General features: G+C 35.7%; 2 protein-coding genes across 13 annotated transcripts; one reads left to right on the forward strand and one right to left on the reverse strand.

Moving 5' to 3' along the window:
- Positions 1-1,561: 1,561 nt before the first annotated feature.
- LOC122307080 (protein FAR-RED ELONGATED HYPOCOTYL 3-like) lies at positions 1,562-11,314 on the reverse strand. Of its 9 annotated transcripts, XM_043119698.1 has the most exons (12): positions 10,704-10,958; positions 9,551-9,656; positions 9,349-9,435; positions 8,228-8,459; positions 3,121-5,340; positions 2,982-3,038; positions 2,628-2,696; positions 2,475-2,543; positions 2,314-2,382; positions 2,175-2,222; positions 2,006-2,087; positions 1,562-1,920 (listed from the first exon to the last, which is right to left on the reverse strand). In XM_043119698.1, exons 5-11 carry the CDS (start codon positions 5,287-5,289, stop codon positions 2,031-2,033), a joined length of 2,538 nt encoding a protein of 845 aa, XP_042975632.1. In that variant the 5' UTR covers positions 5,290-5,340; positions 8,228-8,459; positions 9,349-9,435; positions 9,551-9,656; positions 10,704-10,958; the 3' UTR covers positions 1,562-1,920; positions 2,006-2,030. The 9 variants fall into 9 exon arrangements, with proteins under 9 accessions (XP_042975632.1, XP_042975633.1, XP_042975631.1 ...); XM_043119699.1 differs by lacking the exons at positions 9,551-9,656; positions 10,704-10,958 and adding an exon at positions 11,020-11,313; XM_043119697.1 differs by lacking the exon at positions 9,551-9,656.
- Positions 11,315-14,669: 3,355 nt separating this feature from the next.
- On the forward strand, positions 14,670-25,183 carry LOC122307157 (probable protein S-acyltransferase 19). 4 transcript variants are annotated; one of them, XM_043119840.1, is made up of 10 exons: positions 14,673-15,264; positions 15,371-15,487; positions 17,454-17,567; positions 18,680-19,093; positions 20,805-20,873; positions 20,970-21,041; positions 21,122-21,250; positions 21,351-21,431; positions 21,667-21,867; positions 23,697-25,183. In XM_043119840.1, the coding sequence occupies exons 2-10, from the start codon at positions 15,443-15,445 to the stop codon at positions 24,771-24,773; spliced, it is 2,202 nt and encodes a 733-aa protein (XP_042975774.1). In that variant the 5' UTR covers positions 14,673-15,264; positions 15,371-15,442; the 3' UTR covers positions 24,774-25,183. The 4 variants fall into 4 exon arrangements, with proteins under 4 accessions (XP_042975775.1, XP_042975774.1, XP_042975773.1 ...); XM_043119839.1 differs by having other exon boundaries at positions 14,673-15,487; XM_043119842.1 differs by lacking the exons at positions 14,673-15,264; positions 15,371-15,487 and adding an exon at positions 15,712-15,943.
- The last annotated feature ends 5 nt before the right edge of the window (positions 25,184-25,188 follow it).

Genomic DNA, 25,188 nt, shown 5'->3' on the forward strand with positions numbered 1-25,188 from the left:
CTACAAACACATTAAAAAAGTAAATAAATATAAAATTTATATAAAAAAATTAATTTTTAATAAAAATTTTATTTTTTTTCAAAATAATTATATAATATTTATGTACTTGATAACTGTATGTATTATTATTCGTATTTAAAAGTAACACAAATAATACTTGGGTACTAAGGCACTACCTGGTCACACATGGGTTTATCCAAGAAAGCTGAAGATTTCTTTCTTTGTATGTTTATGTACTCTTTTATATCCTTAAACGACATACGCCACCCAATCATTGGGCTAACGTTAAAATTTTATTAGATTGGTAATGCTGTACTAATTGAAAAATTGATTCCATCAAAATTGAGAGTATTAGGAGTTTAAAAATGACCAGTTTATCAAAAAGTCTGTCACATTATATTATTATAAGCGTAGTTATTATTTAATATTTAACACATAATATTATCATAAGAGTAGTTATTCATGGGGTGGAGATTTATGTGTAGTTTAGATAATGAGATGAAATAAAATGATTTGATAAAAGTTGAAAGTTGAATAAAATATTTTTAGAATATTATTTTTTAATATTATTATTATTTTAAAATTTAAAGGAGTTAAATTATTTATTATATTTTACGTAAAAATTTTAAAAAATTATAATGATAAAATAAAATGAAACGACACTATTTCTATGTCCAAACGGCCGCAAAACAGAAAAATATATCAAATTGCTGTCTTGATCTTGGAGTTTACAGTACGAGCCAAAACCCAAAACCAAGTGATTCTCGCTTGAAAGAGAGTGAGGTGTTGTCCAAAGACCCAATACCTCCTATTTTTGAAGACATACAGTTACTTATAAATTATAAATTCATTTCCCATAACATCAATTGATTAATAACCATATTATTTTCTTCAAAGTTCTAGCTCAAGTGCATCGTACATCTATACTATAGAAAAGGTATGTCCGGTAAAGAATAAAGAAAATTCTATATATCATACTATTATCTCACTTACATTCTACTAAATAAAATGTAGCACATTTATCACTATTGAATGATCATTTATTACATGCTTCTTTATTATAAAATGATGATAAATACACATCATATATAGTAAGATATAAGTGAGATGGTAGTGTAGTGTTCACCAAATGCTGATAAATGCACCACATCATATATATAGTAGGATGTAAGTAAGATTGTAGTCTAGTGTATAACATTACTCAATGAATAAAAATGTCCTGCACACAACATGGTGCCCCACAACATCCTCTCTCTCTCTCTCTCTCTCTCTCTCTCTCTCTCTCTCTCTCTCTCTCTCTCTCTCATTTAACTTCAAGTGAATCAAAATTCAACTACTACATGCTATCCTTTACATCATGGGTAACTCAGCATGGGCCATGTGCTACCGTTTTAATGAAATCTGAAACTTGCCCACTTGAGGGAGGGAAGACAAAATAAATAAATCTTAAAGCCCTGATCTAGTTTACTATTGGAAACGAGGGAGGGGGGGTGTTCAGAACCCACCATAACCCCAAGTCCCTTCCCCAAAGAGAGGATCCTAATGATACAAGGGTAGAGAGTAAATAGAAATGGACATCAAATTGAACTATTTTCAACATTCCTGCTCCTGTTACCACTTGTGGAGTGGCAAAATACATTGATCAGCCAATCGTTATGTAACACTGATTTCGATTGCTCCTATCTAGAATTACCAGTCACAGATCATCAATACAACAACTTTTACAAGAGATGCAACCCTACCTCAAATCTGTTCCAACTCTCGGGGAAATTTCGAAAGAAAATGGTGAAAATAAACAGCAACAGCCTATTCCATCTTATCATATAATTTATAGACAACAAAGGAAGGTGCTCTACCGTAATCCTTCCTTCTACAAGGCATGATACATATCATTCTTAGTAGACATTAGCTAAGCCCCACCTACAAGGTAAAGAACTCTAATTTAGCCTTTTTTTCAAAAACTTTTTGGGGCCAACAGATAAAATTCATTTCAAATGCGAACTACCTTCATAATGAGAAAGTTGCGCATCTCACGGATGTCTGGATGCATCATCATGCATCTGTGCAGCCCTCACATTGGGATCATCCTGCCATGAGGAAGTTTTACCCACTGTAAGTCCTGAGTAGAAGTGGGATAATTTTGCAGAATTGTAAGAATAATCAAGCAAACTTACTCGAATGCCATAGAAGCCAGTTGGTGTTCGGAAAAAATCCATCTGTCCCTGCAAACATAAAACCCCAATTTGTAAGAGAATGCCATATGAACAAGGTAATATAGACTGATAATTACGTCTAGCATCATAGGTGCTATACCAGCCCATGCATGCTTTGAGGAGCACTGTAATAACCATCATGGCTTGGTGCTATTGTGTTCAATTGCCCCTACAAATGTGAAACCCAGATATCATAATGAACATCATCTATGGTGCACTATCACTAGTTAATTCATTGTGGCAATAATGTATATGATGTACCAGCCCCTGAATGGTCTGTTGATTCCCATAGTAATTATCACGTGTCGGTCCCATTAAGTTCAGTTGTACCTGCAAAAAAAAACTGGGTATAAATCATCAATTGAAAAAGAAGTTTGTAATGTATAATAGAGACGGAACTATAGTGCATCATACCATTCCTTGCATGCTCTGTTGTGTACTGTAGTAGCTATCAAGGGTTACAGCTCTTGAGCTTAATTTCTCCTACAAAATTCCTCAATTTTAATTTCTTTGTTTTTCCAATAGCATTCTATAGCACAATCCACTCAGTAGCATCAGGACATTTCTGTGTTAATTCTACTGGGTGCAATTGAACCACGTATAAACAAACTCGTTATGTTTTCTAATAAGTAAGAAGAACAAACTCATTATTTTTTTTCTAGGTAAGAGCAAACTCATTATTTCCAGGATTGATACAATTTAGTGTACATAATTTAATATAAAATGGTCATTCTTAACAGGCTAAGCCATTCATGAGAAGAGACAAACCATTTGCTGCAAGCTGTCTTGTGCCCCAACAGTCATAACATCAGATTCAGGGTTCACCTACAGTATATGAAGGAGGTCATAGTTAACAAATATCACATGCATAATGACATAAAATAGCCAGTTGCTGTCAATTACTAACCTTTCTTTTCTTTGTTGGATTCCTTTTTTTATTTGTCTTCCCAATACTTCTACTTTGGTTGTCTTCTTCCATGCAAAGTAGAATATGAGTGTCTGATGTGCCAGCTTCTTCAAGGTCCTTAGCAGAATTATTCATATCCACACAGCTTCCCAAAGCTTCATCTAGTGCATGGATTGCAAAACTGTAACTCTCCGAAGAAAGAGATCCCTCTTCACTCAGTTTCATCGCCCGATGACATAAATCGTTGTATCTTTGCACCCTAGATTGCACTAGTCCCGATTCTTGTCCCAAAAAATGCTTGCTCTTTGCATCTTTCGTCCACCGTTTCAAAATATACTGGGGTGGAATGGCAGAAAGGCCACAAATTTGAAGAACAATCATTGCATGCCGACAAAGATAACCTTTGTACTCATACAATCGACATATACAGGAAATTTCTGATTTCATTTCATTCCATATAACAATAAATTCTTGACTCCCTTCAAATTCTTGAACTCGGAAAGTAGTTATTGTGTCATCTTGTCTTTCTTTTTTAGGATGGCAAGCAACTACACCTAGAAGCTCAGCCTGAAATTTCTTGAATAATGCATGTGTGTACACCCCTGAGACACTCTTCTCCAGAGGGGAAGGAGATTTTAATGCAGGTGGTTTGTTCCATGTGTCAGAATCTGCTTTGGCTTCCTCTTCATACCGATCTTGTAGAATTGGTTCGTATTGTTTCACAAATTCTTGTATGGTGGTCTTCTTGTGCACATACTTATCGAAATAGGAATTTACACTTTCTGATCGCTGAACTGAAGACATCCCAGCCAAACACACATCCTTCATGTATGTTGGCACCCATAGTCTCCGATCTTCATATAGTGACTGCATCCATTCATCCTCTTTGAGTTCAAATCTATTAAGAATTTTCCACCACCTTTTTTCAAATTCTTCATTTGTCCATGACTGGAAGATGCATTTTTCAAATTTTGCCATAAAATTTCCATGCTGTTTGATTACATGACCAAGATTTTCAGAAACCTTCCCCAATATATGCCACAAACAAAAGCAATGACGAGCATCTGGAAAGACCTCGGAAACAGCTAATTTAATGGTTTTGTCATGGTCAGTGATCATTACCTTCGGAGCTTGCCCACCCACTGCTTTCAGCCATGTTCGCATTAACCAGGAAAATGTTGTTGCACTTTCATCTGATATCAAGGCACATCCAAGCAACATGAATTGATAGTGTTGGTTTGTCCCAACAATTATAACAAGAGGCATCTTATATTTGTTCTTGACATAAGTAGTATCAAATGACACTACATCACTGAAAGTCTTATAGTCATGCCTACTTTTGGCATCAATCCAGAAAAAATTTTTCAGTTGTTGATCTTCTCCCAGATTTACAGCATAAAAGAAATTGGAATTCATATTTTGCATCTGTGTGAAAAAATCAAGTAAAATCTTGACATCTCCTGCTTCTAGTGCCAAATTGCGACCTTTTTCGAATGGGGTTTTGTCATTCTTGAGACCAACCACATTTTTGTATTCGGCAAATTGTCTAGCCATTGCAGCATACATCTTTCTTGTTTGTTCACTCACAGCCTGGGCTGGTAGTAGCTCATGGTTATGCTCCTTCATGAAAGTATGTATAACCCATTTACCATCTGACCTTCTCTTCACATGCATGCTTGCTTTGCAGTCTGTCTTCGCACATAACCGTCGACCAGTTGCATTTTCCAAATCTTGCTTGTTCTGTTTAGTGCGTGGTCGATTGCAGGATTTGTCATACTCTCGCTTGGTCCCATATCGAGAACAAGCAAATTTAGCATCAATAAATTCTCTTGAAGTCTTTGAACGCCGGCTGTTTTGTATTGCAGTGTTGAATCCCATAGACCGAGCATATTCTTGATAGAATGAATAAGCTTCTCCATGTGATTCAAATTCCATACCTGAAAGTGGCTCAAGATTCATATCCTCATTAAACACTACCATATCCAACGTGGGAGAATTCAAATCTCCACCATCTTCAATGCATACCTCAACTCCAACATCAACCTTATGGTCACCCTCTACATCTCCATTATGCAGTTTCTCATCACCATTCAAGATGTTATCAATTGCATTTGCTTCTTCATCTTCCTTAATATGCTCACCAGAAGGTAGCCTAAGATCTATGTCCATGATGAGAATAAACCAAATCTAGCAAACTATTACCTGAGATTCTGATGTTAGCTGAAAAGGGAAAAGACAACAAGGTTGTGTTAATAAGACAACAACCTAAAAGCACACAATTAACAATGATTAGAGTTATAACAAGACATGATTGAATAAAAGTATATAATCTTCTTGAGTCATACATGAACTTCAATCTTACAATAGGATCCCAAACAATAATGTAGGGGTGGCAATATATGACAAAACCAGTTAACCCAACACGAACACGATACGGTAATAGCAGGTTTAGGTTTAGTCTTAACGGGTCTAGGTCAAAACGGGTTGACCCGTTAAGACACTATTATTTAACGGGTTGATAATGGGTCAACCCGTTTTGACACGATATAACCTGTTATGACCCATTAAGAAAGTTAAAGTTATAATTATACCCTTATGTCTAAAAGTAACATTTTTAGAATTTTAATTTCGACATTTTTATTGTTTGGATTTAATTTTGGACTTGCAGTTAGTTTTATAATTTTTATAGATATTTTTATTTTAACATTTATATAAAATTATACTAAATTTAATCATGTCAAACTAGTTAATTTCGAGTTTCTTCAATCCATTTAAATAAATGGGTTGAAACGGATTGACACAACACGACTCGTTATGTTAATGGGTCGTGTTAGGATTTGATATTTTGACACAATAAACTTAAAGAGTCGGATTCAGGTTTACCCATATGGTATAATATATATGTATTGACACAACACAAACATGACCCGTTAACACAATTTGACACCCCTACAATAATGATGGAAAAAGTAGTCCATAAACTAATTTAGAACCACAGAAAATCAAGTATACCAAAATCCTTGGCGTGTTCGACTCCAGCTAAGTGCATTTAGGGCCTCTAACTTCTCACCAAGCTATGATTAACAATATCTATCAATATTATGAGACTCTTTAAGGCTTGGTTTGGATACTAGAACAACTTCGACTCACCTCATCTAATCATTACAATTTTCCCAAGAGAATACCTTAGAAACGGTCGGGCTTCTAATAGCTCAAAAGCAGCCTACCAATAAATAATTGACACTTAAGCTTTCCATCACAACTATTTTATGGTTGCACTACATCTGATCATTGTATATTTCAGAAACAAGTAAGTCCTTCGACATAGGCTCTCGTACCTTTCACACCCCTTTCTCGCATCTCCCTCTCCTTCCCATTGCCATCTTCACGTTTTCCAACTCTAGTTGCACTGCATGAAGCACTGGTCTAAAATCCTCACCGCTTGGCCCTATTAAGGTACCCCAAACTATCAGCAAACCTTTTCAAATTATAATTAACAGAACCCATTAATTGCAAGAAGCAAAGTAGAAAGTTTATCATCTCTATCTAAGCTTCTTGGCCCCCTCTAATCACATAGGATTTGCAAGATTTTAAAAACTAAAGGGTCTGAGTGGAAAGATAAAACATGAGTTAATGGGGGATGAAAAAATATTTGAGAGAGAGAGAGAGAGAGAGTAGAATTTGAGGAAAAGAGAGAGGAGAAGATGCCGAAATTCCCAGAAAAATATGAAAAATCAGAACTGGAATCTTGGCCGGTGTTCTTCAAGAGAGAAAGGAATTGGAATTGGCCTTTTTCAGATTTGGAAACTCCAGAAAAAAAATTGAAAAATCGCTCCTATGAATCACAGAATTTCTCACAAGTGATGCTAATGCTTTTTACCCAGACGAAGGGTTTTTGAAGGTTCAGGATTGTTTACTCAGATTCCTTGAAAGCCTTTCCTGTAAGCCTCTCAACATGCCTCACATTTTTAGTGCCTGGCCTCTCCAACCTAACCTCAACAATTCCTGTGCACAAAATCAAAGGGTCTTTTAGCCACAAAGAGCTAAAGCCAAAAAAGATTTGATCTTTCTGAAGGGTTTCCATTTTTTCATGCACTGGTGGCTCACTGCCATCGCGAAGATCCTGAAAGCAACCATTTATGGGCTGAAAATGTTTAACGGGAGCTTTGCTAGAGCTTAGAGACAGAAAAGATGGGCATCGACAAAGACGAAGAGAGGGGCAAAGAGGTAAAAGCCTATTTCTGTGTGGGTGCTTGAATGGTTTGTGTGTGGTAAAGTCTATTTCTCTTATTGTATTTTTTTCTTACGTGGCAACCACTGAATGGAGGGCTGCTCTTGAGCGTTTATTAGCCCGACCGTTGCAAAGCGGCTTTGTTTTCCCAAACTCCCAAACAAAATATAATAAACAATTCAGTTTTTTTCAAATTCTAAAACAAAAATAATATTAAAAAATAATGAATAATACTACTCATTATCCCAATTTTCATCATCTCATGATGTGGCATTAAATGATTGGAAACTATTTATTATATTTCACTTGTGAACCTATTATCTAATGCCACATCATGGGATGGTGAGAAAATTGATGATGAATAGATTTTTTCAAAAATAATATTCTAACAATATTTTATTCAACTTTCATCTCATCTCAACTCACTATCCAAACCAGGCCTAAGTCTCTAGGCACAATAGGCTCACACACAAGTGAGTGCAGATTTGGGAGCGCAGTTCAAAGTTTTTGACTACTAGGCTCAAAGCACTCAAGATTTCTCGTAACAGAAATTCACTGATCCATCCACAAATAGACAAGCACAACCAGTCAAGGAAATAATTTGTTTTATGTATTTAAAATAACTCACAGCTGGGATTAAAGAAAATAATAATCCTTTGTTTCCAAATCTGAAAAATAACAACTAGCTACCTTTTTGCATAGGTTTTCCATTCCAGAAAACAAGTCCCCAGTTTTCATATGAATTAACTATGTTAATTTTTTTTTTTTTATTCACATGATGATGCAACTTCTAATATACATGTTGATTGTTGGGGTTCATACCCGTGCACACATATAAATGTTTTGATACACAATTATAGACAAAACTCTCATAACCTTGATTCTTGACAGGCTGTCTCTTCTTGCTCCAGTTCACATTCTATCACCTTTGACTGTTAAGTGTACTTCTTATGTACTGAACATCCCCTTTCATCATTAATGAAATCTTTATCCTACTCATCAAAAGACATTCTGAGACCTGCTTTGTGCTTCTCACTTTTTCCATACGTTAGGTTTTGTGTGCTGAGAGGAACTTTCATATCACTACCAAAGTTAACGTGTTACCATTCTGCAGCAGGAAATTATTAACCCAAATTAGGTGAACAATGACTAGCCCCAATACAACAAGATTTAACTGAAGATGTTGTCTATAAATAATTTTGATGCTTTCAAATCCATTGTCAAAACCAGAAAAGGGAAGCCCTCTTCAGTTTCCACGTCCACATATAACTTTCAACCTACTGCCTTTGAACTGGCATAAATGCCTAGCAAAAATTCTTGGTTTCATTTCTTCAAGGCATGAACCCTCCAAAATTTTAGAAAGAATCAATTTCATATCTATTTAACCAAATGAGAGCTACCAGGTTCCAGTAAAAATCTCATACAGCTTTAGAAGAAGACAGCTTTTCCACATCTGGTTGTGGAAGGAAGGTCCAAGACTTAAAATTTGATATTCTTACATAAAGGTAATGCCCAAAAAATCAACAGCAACCTAATTACTCGTATCATTTGGCAATCACCACCAACTTACAATACAAGCTTCTTGTAATTTTTGTAGCAAAATAATACATCATTTGATGGAAAGACCATAAAGAAAGAGGATGAAATTTGTCATGTCCATGCTGAGCTATCAAACTCAAGGCAGGTAGACAGTAGACTCATAAGACTATTCTTATAGAATTTAAAGACAAGCACCAAATGCTACTCAAAACACTTTGACTTCATCTCTTCGATGGATCAACCATGAATAGCAAAGGATAAGATGCCCACCCTAAGGAACCTACAAATGTCATATAAGTCCTAGAAGAAGACAAACGCACTGAGTGTTTACATGTGTCCTTCATCCAATATGAAAGCCATTTTTCTCCACCAGAATACACATAAATGATCTTTTAAAATCACTCTTTAATTTAAGAAATTAAAAAATAAATGAGTTCCTTTGGTAGATTTTTACTCACCCAACCAAAGTTGGGACATATATCTATATAGATAAACTACACTTCAAGAGGTCAGCAATAATTCGACTCTGATCACCACTCACACACCTGCAATTTATAAGTTCGAGAAAATTACCCTTAGCTTGAAATCCAAAAAACGCTTATGATTGGTAAAATGATTCAACATTTTCAGGAATGCAGCGACAGAAGAATATAATCAAACCTTAACTATAAGGAATGTAGCTTAGAGCATATAATATGATATGATGGGCAAGTTCAACACCTGGTTGTGCTGTTTCCTGATATTAGTGCACCGACTTAGAAAGTATCTGACACAACAGTACACACGCACATTATTTATTTATACAGAACATCTACGTCATCCATTCAACTTTGATAATCTTCTTCAGATTAATCGGTCTTGAAGTTGCCAAAATAATATAATTCAGAACTCACTATTTTAATCAACCAGATTATAACAATACTACATACAATCTAAAACTAGAAAACAACACTAAGGCCCGTTTGGCTTGCAAGATGGTCTCATCCCATCTCATTTCCACATCTAAACACCACAAACACAAATACTTTTTAATTTCAAATTTTCAACTTTTTCATCTAATCATTACAACTTTGCCAACCTTCCAAATAATACACAATAACAATTCAACTTTTTCAAATCCCAAACCAAAGATACTATTAAAAACTTATATTCTAATAATATTTTAACTTTATAATATTTTTATTCAAACTATTTCTCTCTTATTTTCCAAAATTCCTTAAAACATCTTAAATCAAACTATTTCATTAGTATTTACAAACTATTTTACTACCATTCACGAATTTCTCATCTCTACAACCAAATGAGACATAAAATGACCCATTTATATATTAACAAGACGTTTTTCAAACCAGAATATCTCTTGAAATCTTGAATATTCATAAAAGTAGACTAGCGTAAATTAAGAATATTGCCATTAGATTTTTTGATAGGATCATTGCATAAATACAATAATGTTCATAAAAGTACTGAAACGTTCACAGTTCATCGCATGGTACTCATATTACTGATGTAAATTCAACAAGGAAATAACTACAGGAATACAATTAGTATGCTTCACAGTTCACATTATCTAGTCTGACAGTATTGGCCATGGCCCTAACTCAGCTCAATAGTTTCCCTATTGGTTTCATGTGGTAAAGGAAAACATTAATCCCCTCTCCTTTCCCAGACATTCTCGGCATGAAACAGACCGTCAATCAAATATATCTAAGACAACATGGTATCATACATAACGACTACCGAAACAAACGAATTTCAGTAGAAAAGAGAAAAGAAAGATAAAGATAAAGAAATGTGAGAGAGAGAGAGAGACCTAAATTCAAGTATAGCATCTGGGAAGAAAAGCCGAGAAGCAGGGGGCGAGTGGGGAAGGCTTGCGCGTGTGGAGAGGAGCGTTCGTGTTGAAATGTGGGGAAATGTTTTTAGGGTTTGTCCCACGCACGCTGAGCGAGTGGCTATGGCGAGTCAATTTTGAGGATTGGTTTTTGTGTTGTTTGATGGGTCTGTCTGTGTGTGACTCACCGCCTGCCTGCCTGCCTTCCTCCTTACTCACCCCCCCCCCCCCCCCCCCCCAAACAAACGAATAACATACAAAAAAAAAAAAAAAAAAAAAAAAAAGAGCTTCTCACTGCAATTATTATCACTCTCCACCCGACGAACACCAAGCTTCGACTGGAACAAGATGGGTTTGAGATTGCGGGGAACAACAACAAGTAACAACAAATTGAAGAGTGCCCGAGAGCGACGCAAGCAATCTCCTCCTCCCCAAAAATGGAATCAAAACTCGATCTTTCTTTCGCTATTGGGAATTAATGAGTAGCTCTTAGGGTTTCGAGCTTTCGAAAGCCATCTCTTTTTCCCTCTGGGAAAATCGGTCACACACACTCTCCTCCCCGTGCCCCCACTCGCCGTTTTCCCGTTTTCTATACACACGCCTTCGCGCGTGCCTGCCCCTACACTTTGTAATTTTGATAATTACTTCAGTTCTGTTTTAAAACTCGCGTGCTTGCGTGCGTGCGCGTAATTTTTAGAAAGAATTTTATTATATATAAATATAGTTGCGTATTAATTTATATGTTGATATTAATTTATTTATATTTAAAATTTAAATTAATATTAATTTTAATAAAATTTATTTTTTAATTAATTACATCATATTAATATATAAATTAATACATAATTATACTTATAATTATATTTTTCATTACGGACAAGGAAACGAATTATTTTGACTTTTTGGCTATCGGGTAGCTCCAAAATCCCATTCGCTAGTGCTGAACAAAGAATGACAATTGCGTGGGACGCGTGGCAGATGATTTTATAAGAAAAATCTTAGCATACCAAACGGCCAAATTTTTGCTCCCTTTTTTTTTTAAATTAATTATAATTTTTTTTAGTTTCTAAATTCTATCTCAAAAAATTTTTTTTATTCATTTTAAATAAAAAAAAATTGGTATCGGTAAATCAAAATTAGCATTGTATTTAATTAATTAATTTAATTAATTAAAATAACACTCTCTTAACTTTTAAGCTTTACAAATGCCTCCCCATATAGTCAAAACTAAGTACAAACAAACTTATATAGGAGGGGGGGCTTGAGCTTTGCTCAAGAAACAACTCATGTGTAATAAATCATAGGTAGGAAAAGGAGGTCCACCAATCTTTTTCCAATCAAGTGGACAGTGAGTCCAAAGAGAATGTTCAGCGTTCTCATTAACACCCGATACCGAAAAATAAATGCAAGCCCATCTTAGAGGACTAAACATATTACAAAAAATATATTTTTAAGATGTGTAAATCTTATGCATTTATTTTGAAAAATGGATAAATTTATAATCTATATAAAAATAATAATTTTTTAATGATAGACTCTATTTTTTTAAAAAAAAAAAAATACATGAAACTTACATGCCATAAGATTATATCTAATTATTAAGAACATGTTTCGCATCACTACTATCGGACTCGATCAACTAGCACCAAAAGAATTATGAGGGCTCGGTGGGTAAGCAACCAAACCAGTATTTGGAATAATGAAATAAGGATTCAATATGGTCGTAAAGCGTACCTCAAATCATTAGATGGTGCTTATTATATAAGCATTGAATTGACTAATAAAAATAGTGTAATTGCATGATGTTAGGCAATAACCGTATAAGACTACAATGTTATTGGTGAATATCTCGGATACACATCCTTACGAGAAATACTCGGGATTTACTCTATCTGGAATAGGACTTAAATATCTTGGCGGCTGACCCTCCTTACTTCTCGTTCACTGGGCTTATTGCACATGATTATTGGGCTCTAGCGAGGTGGGTCGGGCCTAGCCTATTAGGAGAATATCTGCCCCTCCACTAATATCACTCAACAAATTTATGTATGAATAAGGAAATATGGTCATATTCTTGGATCTTTATAGTGGAGAGAGTGATTCAATATAATGCCATTTACTCATAACATCTTTCTTCTTGTAAATTATATACATATATATATATATATAAAAAAAAAAAAGGAAAAAAGGGGTTTATAACTATTTGATTATTTGTTCTTAACAATCTTTAACTACAATTCGTTACTCAAATATTTTCAAAATAAAAGAAAATTATGAAATGAAAGCAAACATGACTAAAAAAAATCATGAAATGAAGAGTGGATTTAATTTTAAAAAGATGAATTATAAATTTAATTTTTAAAAAATTTAGTTACAATTCCAACATATTGTTGAAGTGAGTGGATGATAAATTATTGGTGAATTAATATTTTTATAGTAATATTATATACAATCATTTTTGCAGATTCTTTGTGTACTTCATTGATGTGGTGGAATTCAATATTTATTTTATATTAAAAAAGTAATGTAACTAATCACATTAGCATAATGCGTAAGAAATATGTAAAAGTGACTACACAAATAGTTTTTGATATTTTTGTAAGGACCCTTCTAGGTTTCTAGAGTTAGGGCTGTACAAATTACCGAAAAACCGACCGGAACCGACTCAAATCGGCGGCCAGAGATCGGAACTGGCCAGAATCGAAGTAGAACCGGTCGGCGCACGGTAGATTTTATTCAAAACCGATGTCCAACGTTTCGGTCCCGGTTTGAACTTGGGCCGGACCGCTGAACTAACCGATGGTTTAAATATTTTTTTTTTAATTATACATATATGAAACGGCATCGTTTTAAGACTTAGTATTTGAAAAAAATAATAAAAGGAACGGTGCCGTTTAACCCTAGGGTTAACACAGCGCATGTTCCCTTCATCTTCTTCCCCATTTCTATTCTTTTTACTCTCAAACATTTTGACGCCGCCCCCTCCTATCTCTCTTGCTCTCTCTCTCTCTCTCTCTCTCTCTCTCTCTCTCTCTCTCTCTCTCTCTCTCTCTCTCTCTCTCTCTCTCTCTCTCTCTCTCGGAGCGCGTAGCCACGCAAGGCTAGCTATGTCGCCAGCTCTCTCTCTCTCTCTCTCTCTCTCTAATCTCACATCGCAGCGTCATATCTCTCTCTCTCTCAAAAATCTCAGTTACTGCGGTTTCATCGCCCTCTCTCGCTCTCTCTCACGGTGCACACAGCAACCGATGACGCCGACAAACTGACCGGAGTTACCCCGAGACCGAGGACGACAATTTCCTCCCCATTCTCCGACCGGTTTCGGTCGAGATCTGTGTCATTTTTACCCATCGGTGCGGTTTCGATTTTGGACGAAAAACTGCGTTGATAGATCGGTTTTCACTCCTATCTAGAGCCACTACTGGGGGCTCCGCTAGGCTTAGAATTTTTTTTTTTTGTTTTCTTTTTCACATCATTTTTTAATACTTTTAAAATTTTTAAAAAATAAAAAAATTCAAAATAATATTAAACAAAATTTTCTTAATCATTAAGAAAAAAAAAAAAAACTAAGAGCGTAAGCGGGATCTAGCATTATTCTTTTTATAACTATAATGAACTGTTAAGAAAAATTATTTTATTTTAATGAAAGATTATGACCATGAAAGAATCTGTTTGACGATAATTGAAGCCATAAAGAGACAAGAGGATGGAGAAAAGTTAAGAGAAAATTAAAAAAAATAAAACAAAAGGGGAATTGCTTTGATCCTTTTCTTCTGTATGAACAAAAAATAAATTTGAAAAAATTAAGGAAAAAAAATGGGGACCAGAAAGAGGAACGAAAACAATAAATAAGATGCACCAAAAAGCAAACCTAATACTCAACAAATACTTCCTCCAAAGTTTGCATCATCGCCACCGATAACATCATAAATTCTATAACATTGGCCTGTCAGAACTGACAGCGTGTCAACGCTTCTTACTTTCCTTCATGTGTTTCTGCCTTTTTGGTTTTTAGTTTCACTCCCTCTTCCTTGCTGTCTTCTTTCACGTTCTTCTCTGTAGACAATTTCTCTTTGTCTTTTTTCTCTTTTCCACTTCTTTTTTATTTCTCATTCCTCCCTTGCTCACTCTCTCTTTGTGCTCATCGGCCTCCTTCTCTTGCTGGATTTTATTTTTCTTCTTCTTTTAGTTCCATCGCTTTTTTTTTTCTCTATATTTTCATATTTTTCACCAATAGTTTGTTTTATTTTTCCGAAGAAGCAAAAGAACAAGGATTTTTTTTTTTATTATTATAAAAAAGAGAAATTGGTCTCATTTTCTTTTCGCAGTCCTCTCTCTGTGTTGACCGATTGAACTCCTTCCACTACTAGGTTCTATCTCTTTTTTAATTTTACTTTCTATTGATATTTTCCACTATAAATTTGCAGTATTTTTTTCTTAAAAAAAAAAAAAAAAACTCGTTACGGGAGTACTCGAGACTAATGGAGTTCGAGCTACCAGAATTTAAAAGTCGACATTCCTTTTTGTTGGGTTCTCTTGGAAAGTAATTACTTTTTGTTTTCGTATATTTAGGTTACAAGAAAGGAAACTCATTTTTCTCTCTCTCTATCTTTAAACCTTCTTTTTCTGTTTCGTGTTGCTGGCTCTAGGTGGGTAGCCGTCTGTATTGGGGCTTTGGTTTCTTTGTAGGGTGGGGGTTTTGGGTCTGAATTGGGGTAGTTATGGTGAGAAAACACGGATGGCAGCTACCTGCTCACACCTTTCAGGTATCTGCATATAGAAACTCCGTTGAAATGATTTCGCGTGCTCATTTCTCCATATCACTCTGTCTATTCTTGATTAATGTTCGTTTAAAACACTACTTTCTTGATGTGGGTTCTTCTTTGATTTTCCATATATTCTAGAATATGCTCCAACTTTGTTTGCGTTTAACTTTTTAAGTGTTTTGTAGTGCTCAATTCATTAATGGTGCGTCCTTTTGCCCAGCATTGTTCTCTGATATTCTGAAGCATGTACTGGTTTAGTTTTGTGGGAAGCTTCAAGATCAATTCCGAGCTATTTTGTTTTCCAGTGTGAAGGATGGATTGTAATTTTGAGTACCTGAGTGTCACTGTTTTTTTGTTTGAGAGTTTATCGTTAGGCGAGAATAATCAACCGTCATCAAACCGATCCAAACGGCCCTTTGTGTATATGTTCTTCACTATATCCAACAAAGATAATGGGTAGACTTTTCCTTCCATGTTCGCTAATGTCTGTTTTCCTAGCGTTGTCTATGTAGCGTAGCCGATATTTCTGCTCTCTCGGAGGTAATTCACCTTTGGGAAAATACTTACAGGATTTTAAGTTAGGTCGTTTCTTTGTTATCTTAGTTCTCTTAGTAGCATTGAATTTAACTGAATGCTCTTGTACGTTTTCTCGGAAATTTAAGAAGAAGAAAATTTTTAGATATATTTGTTTTTATCTTAAACAAAATCCTCAAACGTCTTGTGGCCAATAGGATATTTCCTGAGCTATTGAACTAGAGTACCATTGGACTAGAAGCCAGTAGGTCAATTGGCGGTTTTAGTATTCCATTGGATATTTCCATTCCTAGAACATGGTCAAGCCAGCACCTTTAGGTATGTGGCATTCTTGCTCAGTATTTTCCTATCAACACTTTTGGGCTATGCCTGTTGTTTTCAATTAATAGAACCTACTGATTACCTATTAAAATAAATTTCCTATCAACATTTTTCATTTCAATTTTCTTAAAATTAAACCCGATGTCCATGATTTGGTCATTATGTTACTACGTAAGCCTAAATCTGTGATTTCTATTTACTGAGGTCGAAAACCATGGAAAAGCTGATGCCCACCAGTTGCTCTGCCAGAAATAAGCAGGTTAAGGTTAAGCATTATAGTAAGAGGGTTAAGTTGTGAATTGCTTGGGTCAACCTGCTTATACTGCAGGCATTGAGTTAGGACTGTAGACTGCAGGTATTTTTTTTGGTAGTGCGGACTATAGACTTGAGTTATCACTTATCATTTAGCATCTATTCTCTTTATCTGTTTAGGCGTTTTCTTGTATACTTCATGTGTACTTGGCTAACGCCCTCTTTGCCTAATTATAAAAGTAGACTGATAGAAAAATGCACGAAAGTCGGTGGTTTTTATGTCATTGATTTGTATGATCAGATTTCTTTGGGCTTCTATCATTGTACCCGATGGATCTGGTCCTTGTGACTTTCTTGTATCATTTTCTAGCTCCTAACTTGTAGTATGTGTTCTCTTTCATATGCTACATGTGTACTTGTGCAATGCCTCTTTACTTGTTTTGATAAAAATTTATCTATCTTATCAAGAAAAAAATTGTATCAACAGAACCTGAGATGGTTGAGGCTATTCCAGTGATTGTTATGGTTTTATCATTTTTGCTATTACTATCAATGAACTTTCAGTCTTGTATTATAGTATGTGTCATTTTATGGCTTGATTACTTACAATCTTCTGTAGATTTGTCCCATTTTACCGATCAAAAAATGTTCTGTAGGTTTTTCAGCTAACTGTTCCCCATTGAACGCTGATTAATTTCTTAATGTTCTGTGATCTCAAATTAACATTATGTATGAAAGTGGCATTTGTTATAGGTAGTTTATTGGATCGTGGATGTTTCATTCTATTCGTTTTTTGTTTTGACTACCTGTGCTTTGTAGTTGCATGTATACTAAAATATTTTGGTTCTTGCATGGATAGGTTGTTGCAATTACTGTATTCTGCTTGTTAGTGGTTGCTTTCTATGCTTTCTTTGCCCCTTTCCTTGGAGGCCGAACGTGGGAGTACATTCTGGTTGCCACTTATACTCCAGTGGTATGTGATTTTATTTCATTTCCATACGTTAAGGTCTTTTCTTTGTTTCCTTCCCCCCACCCCTCCTATTCCCTGGCATGAAAAGATACATTATCTCTAATTTTAGTTTAACTTTTTGGGACAAATTGTGCTTTCACACATGCGATGTCCAATTCAAGCAATACCCATATGCTTTCCAAACTTAAGTTTCTTAGGGTTAAAAGCAATTTTGTCAATTGAGTAATTAGTTTACAGCTATGAGCATTTTTATGTGCCTGATTGGATTTGGGATTTCATAAGGTTCCTGAACCTAATTTTTTAAGGTGACTTTGGTCTTGATTCTTATAGAATTTCTAGTAGTATGATAATTTGTTTTATTAGCTTTTAAATGTCTTTTTTTCCCCTTAGTTAGTTACCTATAAAAGAAAAGTCTTTTTTTAATCTATAAAGAAGTCTTTTTCTTATATTTAATGTTGAAATTTAGTGAGAGTAAATCGGTCTATATGAATATGGTTTATTTTAGTTTAAGAATTCAAAGTTGAATGATGATAATTGAGTACTTTGGGTTACAGAAAGCATACATTCCGCCAAGTGACCCTCCTCTTCCTCTTTCTCTCGCTGTCTGTTCATGTCACAGTTTATAAAAACTATCATTTTCTTTATGATTTCTTCCTTTTCGACACAAACTGGTTGCTATTAAAAATTATCCTCTTCATCTTTAACCTTATCCTTTCCAAACGTACTTCTTTATACAACCCTTAAAGACATCTGTTTTATAATCATTAGTCCAAAACCCCAACTTTCAACCCTAAAGGCTGCCACAAATTCTGTAGTAGACTGGATCTTAACTGCAGAGTATCTGAGTGATCCTGGCTTTGGAGTGTACTGACTTTAAGTATTATTATTATTATTTTTTATAAGAAACTGACTTTAATTATTGATTAACACTTTTCATGTCCTTCTGATTGGAAGATACTAATGGGTAAGAGCTTCATTTTACATATCTCATGTACCTCATATTATGCATTACCTCAACTATAAAGTCTTGGCATTTACATTTTCCTAATTTCATTTTCTTCCATCAAATTTAGCAATTATGCCTAGTTTTTTATTCCCCTTTCATGGTGTCGCAGGCCCTCCTTGTTTTCATTCTTTATGTTCGTTGTACTGCAATTAACCCAGCAGATCCTGGCATTATGTCTAGATTTTATCCTGTGGGAACAAATAAATTTAATACAAATTATGGCTTATCGGCAAAAGACCTGCCTAGAAAATTTGATGAAATGGAAAGTGGGGAGCATCATTCTTCTCCATCATCGGCTTCCAAAAGTTCTGTTGCAGGGGCTAACTCTAGTAAGAAAGGGTCAGTGAATGAGATTGGGGGAGAGAATAATCCCTTGGAACCAACAAGTAGAAAATCCTGTTTAAGATTTGGAGGAATCTTCTGCGCATTGTTTGTTCATGAAGATTGCCGCAAACAGGAAGGGGCAGCTGAGGAGCAGGGAACTGGTGAAGATGCCTTGTTCTGCACATTGTGCAATGCTGAGGTATAAGCATAATAATAAGTATGATATAGTTTGTTAAGGTCGATATTACTCATAAAAAAAAGTTTGTTAAAGTCAATATTTGTCACACCTTGCAATATTGTAGTTCCTCATATTATTCTCTAGTTTCTTGTTAGACAACAATATTGAAAATTTGTGTCATCTTTATAATCATGTACTTACCAAGAGATATTTTCAATAATATGGTATTGGAGTCTTGAAGCTACTTATAGATATAACCATATAGCACTCTCTAAATAGAATTCTCATTTCAAGATGATAACTTATGGCCATTGAATAATTCCAGGAAATCCATATTTATACTATAAGGCCTCGTTTGGGGAATGCGATGAGATGAGAAATCTTTGAATAGAAGTGAAATTGTTTGAGTTAAGATGTTTTATTGGGTTTTGGGAAAGGAGAGAGAAAAAGTTGAATAAAAATATTACAAGTTAAAATATTGTTAGAATATAATATTTTAATATAATTTTTGTTTTGGAATTTGAAAAATTTGAATTGTTTTTTGTGTTTTGTTTTGAAGTTTGGGAAAGTTGTAATGATTAGATGAAAAAGTTGAAGATTTGAAATTGAAAAGTGTTTGTGTTTGAGTAATGTTTGGGAAGGAGATGAGATGGGTTCCCAAACGAGTCTAAGTCTTTCTAAAGTAACTTATTCAATACCCACTTAACCTTAACCGAACGTGAACTCAATAGCCTGCGCCAACTGAACTACAATCCCACCATCACACTGCTGGCTATTCTGCCCCACCACTACCTTTCCATCCATCCTTCCTAGTAGCCATGGTACCTTTTCCATTCTCACCTGAGAGTCTGAGACTCATGACTAAAGTGTCTGTCAGTGCACATTGAACCACACCATACTAACATTAGAGAAGAGTAGTTTTAGATTTGTTGCTAGGTGGATGATGCCCACCACCGTGGTGAAATTAGTGTTTCAATGCATGATTGGCAATGCCCTTGTCTCATGGATGCTTTTTTTTTTTTTTTTTTGTGTGGGGGTTTTGGGGGGGGGGGGGAAGTCTAGAACTCTTAGTGGCATTGAGATAATTTTAGGTAAGTCGAAATCTTCTTTCAGTTTGTTCACCATGTGATTTCTGGAGCATTGTAATTTTAGGTTATAATTGCAGGCATGTCTCTTGTCTACAGCCTGTGTACTCAGGCAATTCCCCTTCATTTTAATTTTTACTCATCAAAAACAGAGAAAATATTTTGGGACCTAAACTGTATATGGCTGAGAAGCATTTTGATATATCATAAAGAATAATATTTTTATAAGTAATATACATAAAGAATAAATGAAGAATTTATTTTTATTTAAGAACATTTCAATATATGTTAAGGGTAGCAATGCCATTACATAAATCATTTTATTTGTGTGCCAATCTTCTTTTTGCCAATCTCTTACTTTTCCTGGACTTTTGAAATCTTTTTTGTTTTGTCACTTATGTTCCAATCTTTTTGCTTGTCTGCTTGCCAAGGACCGTACATCTACGGAAATTCTTTTGAGCTGACAGATTGTCTCCTAAAATTAGATCCAATCTCTTCTGGCCATGGTGAATGCATGGCATGTTCTGGTGCAAAATGAGCACATGGCCATTTCTCCAAAAATTGGCTGTATGCTGATTGGAGCCCTGGAGGAACAAACATTAGCAATCTGCTTTTGTTATTAACCATGGATGCTTTTCGTGTTGCAGGTTCGTAAGTTCAGCAAACACTGTAGAAGTTGTGACAAATGTGTGGATGGTTTTGATCACCACTGCCGGGTATAACTCCATATTGCTCCATGTTCTTGCAAGCATGTCATATAATTATATTCTTTTTTTTTGGGGGACTAATCTCTACTTATTTTATGGCTGTAGTGGCTTAACAATTGTGTAGGGCACAAAAATTATGTGACTTTTGTTGCTCTCATGGCCATTAGTCTTGTTTGGGTATGTATTGAATTCTGTCAACAATGAGGAAAGAAAACGTTTTTTGGTGGCTAATGACTCCCCCTCTATCTGTGGTTCAGCTTGTTATTGAAGCTGGAGTTGGTATTGCTGTTCTAGTGCTTTGCTTTGTTCATAAGAAAAGCATGGAGAATGAAATTGTTGATAGACTTGGAAATGGTTTCACTCGTCCCCCATTTGCAGCAGTTGTGGTACACTTACTATCTAATATGCTTTCAACCGAGCCTAATTTAGTTGTTTATATCGATTTAACTAGAATTCTTATGCTAACACTAGATCTCATTTATGTAGGCTGTATGTACTTTAGTTTCCATGCTGGCATGTATACCTTTGGGCGAACTATTTTTTTTCCACATGATTTTAATTAGAAAGGTTAGTGGCTGAGAAACTTGCTGTATTACTTTTGTCTCTCATGGTGCTCTGGTTAGTCATATAGATTTTAACATTTTGAAAAATCCTAGTTGGGGCTGGAAAGTCGTAAAATTTCTTCCATTTTGGCTAGTAGCTAGATCAGAAAAAAGAGGAGAGGCAAAGATTGGGTTAGAGAGGGAATTTTTTTAGCCATATAAGTGTTCTCATCTACCCTTTTGTTTTTATGTTGAATTAGGGCATTACAACCTACGAGTTTGTTGTGGCAATGAGAGCCATGAGTGAGGTACATGGAGGAGCATCCGTCGATGAGGAACTGCCAAATATAATGTATTCTCCATCAGGGTCTGCTACAACAGGTTTGAGCGGTGGAAGTTCCCTAGGTTTGCAATACAAGGGGGCATGGTGCACTCCTCCTAGGGTATTTGTGGACTATCAGGTATTCACTATTTACTTGATTTCTTTGATAATTACTATTTAATTTGTTTTAAGCTGTATATCTTTGGGAACATTAAAGATGAAAGTAAAACAAATCTTAGATGAAATAGGGTCTAGAAATACATAGGTCCCGTTTGGTTACGTAGTTCAGATGAGATGTTTGAATAGTAATAAATAAAATATTATTATAATATAATTTTTTAATATTAATTTTGTATTGGGATTTGAAAATTTTGAATTGTTTTATTATATTTTGTATGAGAATTTGAAAAAGTTGTAATGATTAGATGAGATGAAATGAGATGAGATTGTTTTGTTTTTGTAACCAATGTACACCTAAATCTTGTCATTACCTTTTTTTTTTTGTTTTTTGATAGGTAATCAAAGATATTATATTCATAAAAATAGGCAAAGCCCCGGTACACATGAAGTATACATAAGGAACGCCTAGCTAAAGGTTACAATAGAAAAAAGAAGATCATGGACACTTAGTCTGTTACAAAGTATGGCTCCCGCTCATAAGAACAATGACTTAAGAAAGAAAACTTTTAGCTCATCCATTGTTCTCTCTTGATCTTCAAAGCTTCTAGCATTTCTCTCCCTCCAAATACACCAACACATACATATTGAGACCATTTTCCAAATAGCCACTACCCGTGGATTGTCATGTAGTCCCCTCCAGCTTGCGAGGAAATCCACCAATTTACAAGGCATAACCCAAGACAATCCGACTCTTGAGAAAAAATCATCCCGCATGATCCTGGCCACCTCACAGTGTAAAAGTAGATGATCAACTGATTCTCCATGCTTCTTACACTTACAACACCAATCTAGCACAATTACCTGTCGTTTCCTCATATTATTTGTAGTAAGGATCTTGTCCAAAGATATTGTCCAAACAAAAAAAGCTGCTTTTGAAGGAACTTTCGTTTGCCATATGCTCTTCCATGGGAGCATTGTCATTCCCGAGCTCATTAGCACTTGATAAAAAGAACCAACAGAGAAAATACCTTTCTTTGAATGAAAAATAAACCATTACCTTATTTTTATTGTTTAGGGAACAAGCTTGTTTTTTTTAACTGCCATTACACAATTCAAACTCAAGAGGCTAACGACAACTTGCCACAAGGACTAGCAAGGTCACAACGGAGAATAAATGATCCACGGTTTCTCCATTACTCCTAAATACAAGGGCAGTTTATCACCTTCTTAGATCTCCAACTTTGGTATTTTCCCAATGCCACCGCCCAAACAAAGAGTGTCACTCTCAAGGGAGCTTTTCTCCAAATAATCTTCCATGCAAAATGAAAACTTTCATGGGGGGAATCGGCATGCATTTCAATTCAAAGACTCCTTTCTTGGAGGGGATTCACACAACCAGTCTTCACTACCTGGTCTTAACCCAATCAAGTACATTTGGGCATCAGATGAAAAAGAGAGAGCCATCTCACAATCTCGTGCTGCTTTAATAAATTTCATTTCCCATTGAGGGTTCTAGTCGTAAGAATGGTTATTCCATTCTAACTTCTTTCATTCCTAGAAATAGTTATTCATTTTTCCCATGGATTTGTCTTTCCGTGTACCAAGCATACCCTTGGTGGTGTTCTATTTGTGGTTTATGACAGTCTTTGTACCATGATGACTCCTGGACCATGCATGTAAAATTGGGTGTAAGAACTGACTGCAATGGGCTCAAATTTTACGTTTTAGTTTTATTTTATTTTTATTATTTTTTTAAATTTTGAAGAAGAAAAACTCATCTATGCGTCAAAGTAGAAACAAACTTCTGACCTGATTAGTGGATACTTGTTTAAAACGTGGCTACAATAGGATGAAGTTGTTCCTCACTTGGAGCCCGGAATGGTTCCATCAACTGTCGATCCAGACGCAGCTGGAATTGCAGATAGAGGGCTGAAGGGACCCAAAAGGCCTGTTCGTATAAGTGCTTGGAAGCTGGCAAAGTTAGATTCAAATGAAGCCGTGAGAGCGGCAGCAAAAGCCAGGGCATCATCCTCTGTTCTACGACCAGTTGATAACCATCGGTTACAGGATCAGGATTTAAGCTCCAGTGGCAATATGAGCATCAGAAGTAGTGTGAGCACTGACATGGGAACAAATAAAGACATAAAGAATGATCTGAGATCATCTCCCTTGAGGAACTCTTTTGCTCCAAGCCAAGTCAGCCGAGATGAGTATGAAACTGGGACTCAAAGTGTGAGCAGCTTCAGCAGTCCAAGCCATGTTCATGAAGGAGTAACACTTAGCCCTCTACCTCAAGGTCATGGTTTGGGTCGTTTTAGTGCAGCTACCTCTTTCCCTAGCTTAGTTCAGGATCGTCAATTAACTAGTAAGGCAGCCTTACTGAATGTCAACACCTCCACATCCCATCCTTTGGGATTTGATGAAAAGATCATGCAGAAGGGAAGTACTGATCCTTTACTGCTTTCAGCTCCTGCTACTTCTCTTCTCAGAGATGTTAAAAGAACATCTGTTGTTTGGGACCAAGAAGCTGGGAGATACGTTTCAGTTCCAGTAACAGCCTCAGAAGCTAGGAACAGATCATCCACGCAAGCAGGATTGCCAACTTTTACTGCAGAAACAAGCAGTTATAGCAGAAGGCCAGTTATTCCACTGCAAGAATCTTCATCTTCTGCAGCGAAGCCTCCAGTTCCACAGGTAGAAAAGCTGATGTACACAGGAGACTCTATCTTCTTTGGTGGTCCACTTTTGAGTGCCCCATTAAGGGATAATTTGAAGAATGGACGAGGTAGAGAGGGCCAAGAGAGATTGGCCCTTAATTTGTCTCGGGAGTCCAGATTCAAAAGAGATTCAGCATCAAACCAGCTTCCCGTGTTTGTCCCGACAGGTTTCGAGCATAACCCATCATCTGGCTCTGGTTCAAAGTAGCTACAACCTTACGATTGAACTTCTAACAAAATGCACGGACAATTTTCTTCTGGTTAGCTGTGTTGGTTAGTGAATGGGCTGTGGAAGCTGAGGAAACCTCTGACAGGAACTGTTCCATAACTCCTAAAACGTTACATTTTGAAACTGTTGCAAACACATTTGTATCAACATGTTCAAGTCATCTCTTGCATATGAACTTCTGAAGTCATACGCTGGCTTATATCAAATCTTGTTTGCTTTTATGCGTCAGATTTTAGGTGGAGTTTGTAAATGCCAACGCAGTCCTGAGGAATGTCACTCACACTTCCTAAATATTTTGACCAAAGAGTACCACTGGATGAGTCCTTTGTGTGACTGAGCTTCATCATGTACGGGTTTTAGAAAATTGTTTCAAGATTTTTTCTCTTCCATTGTT

The sequence above is a fragment of the Carya illinoinensis genome, chromosome 4 (assembly GCF_018687715.1).
Source record: "Carya illinoinensis cultivar Pawnee chromosome 4, C.illinoinensisPawnee_v1, whole genome shotgun sequence".
NCBI lineage: Eukaryota > Viridiplantae > Streptophyta > Magnoliopsida > Fagales > Juglandaceae > Carya > Carya illinoinensis.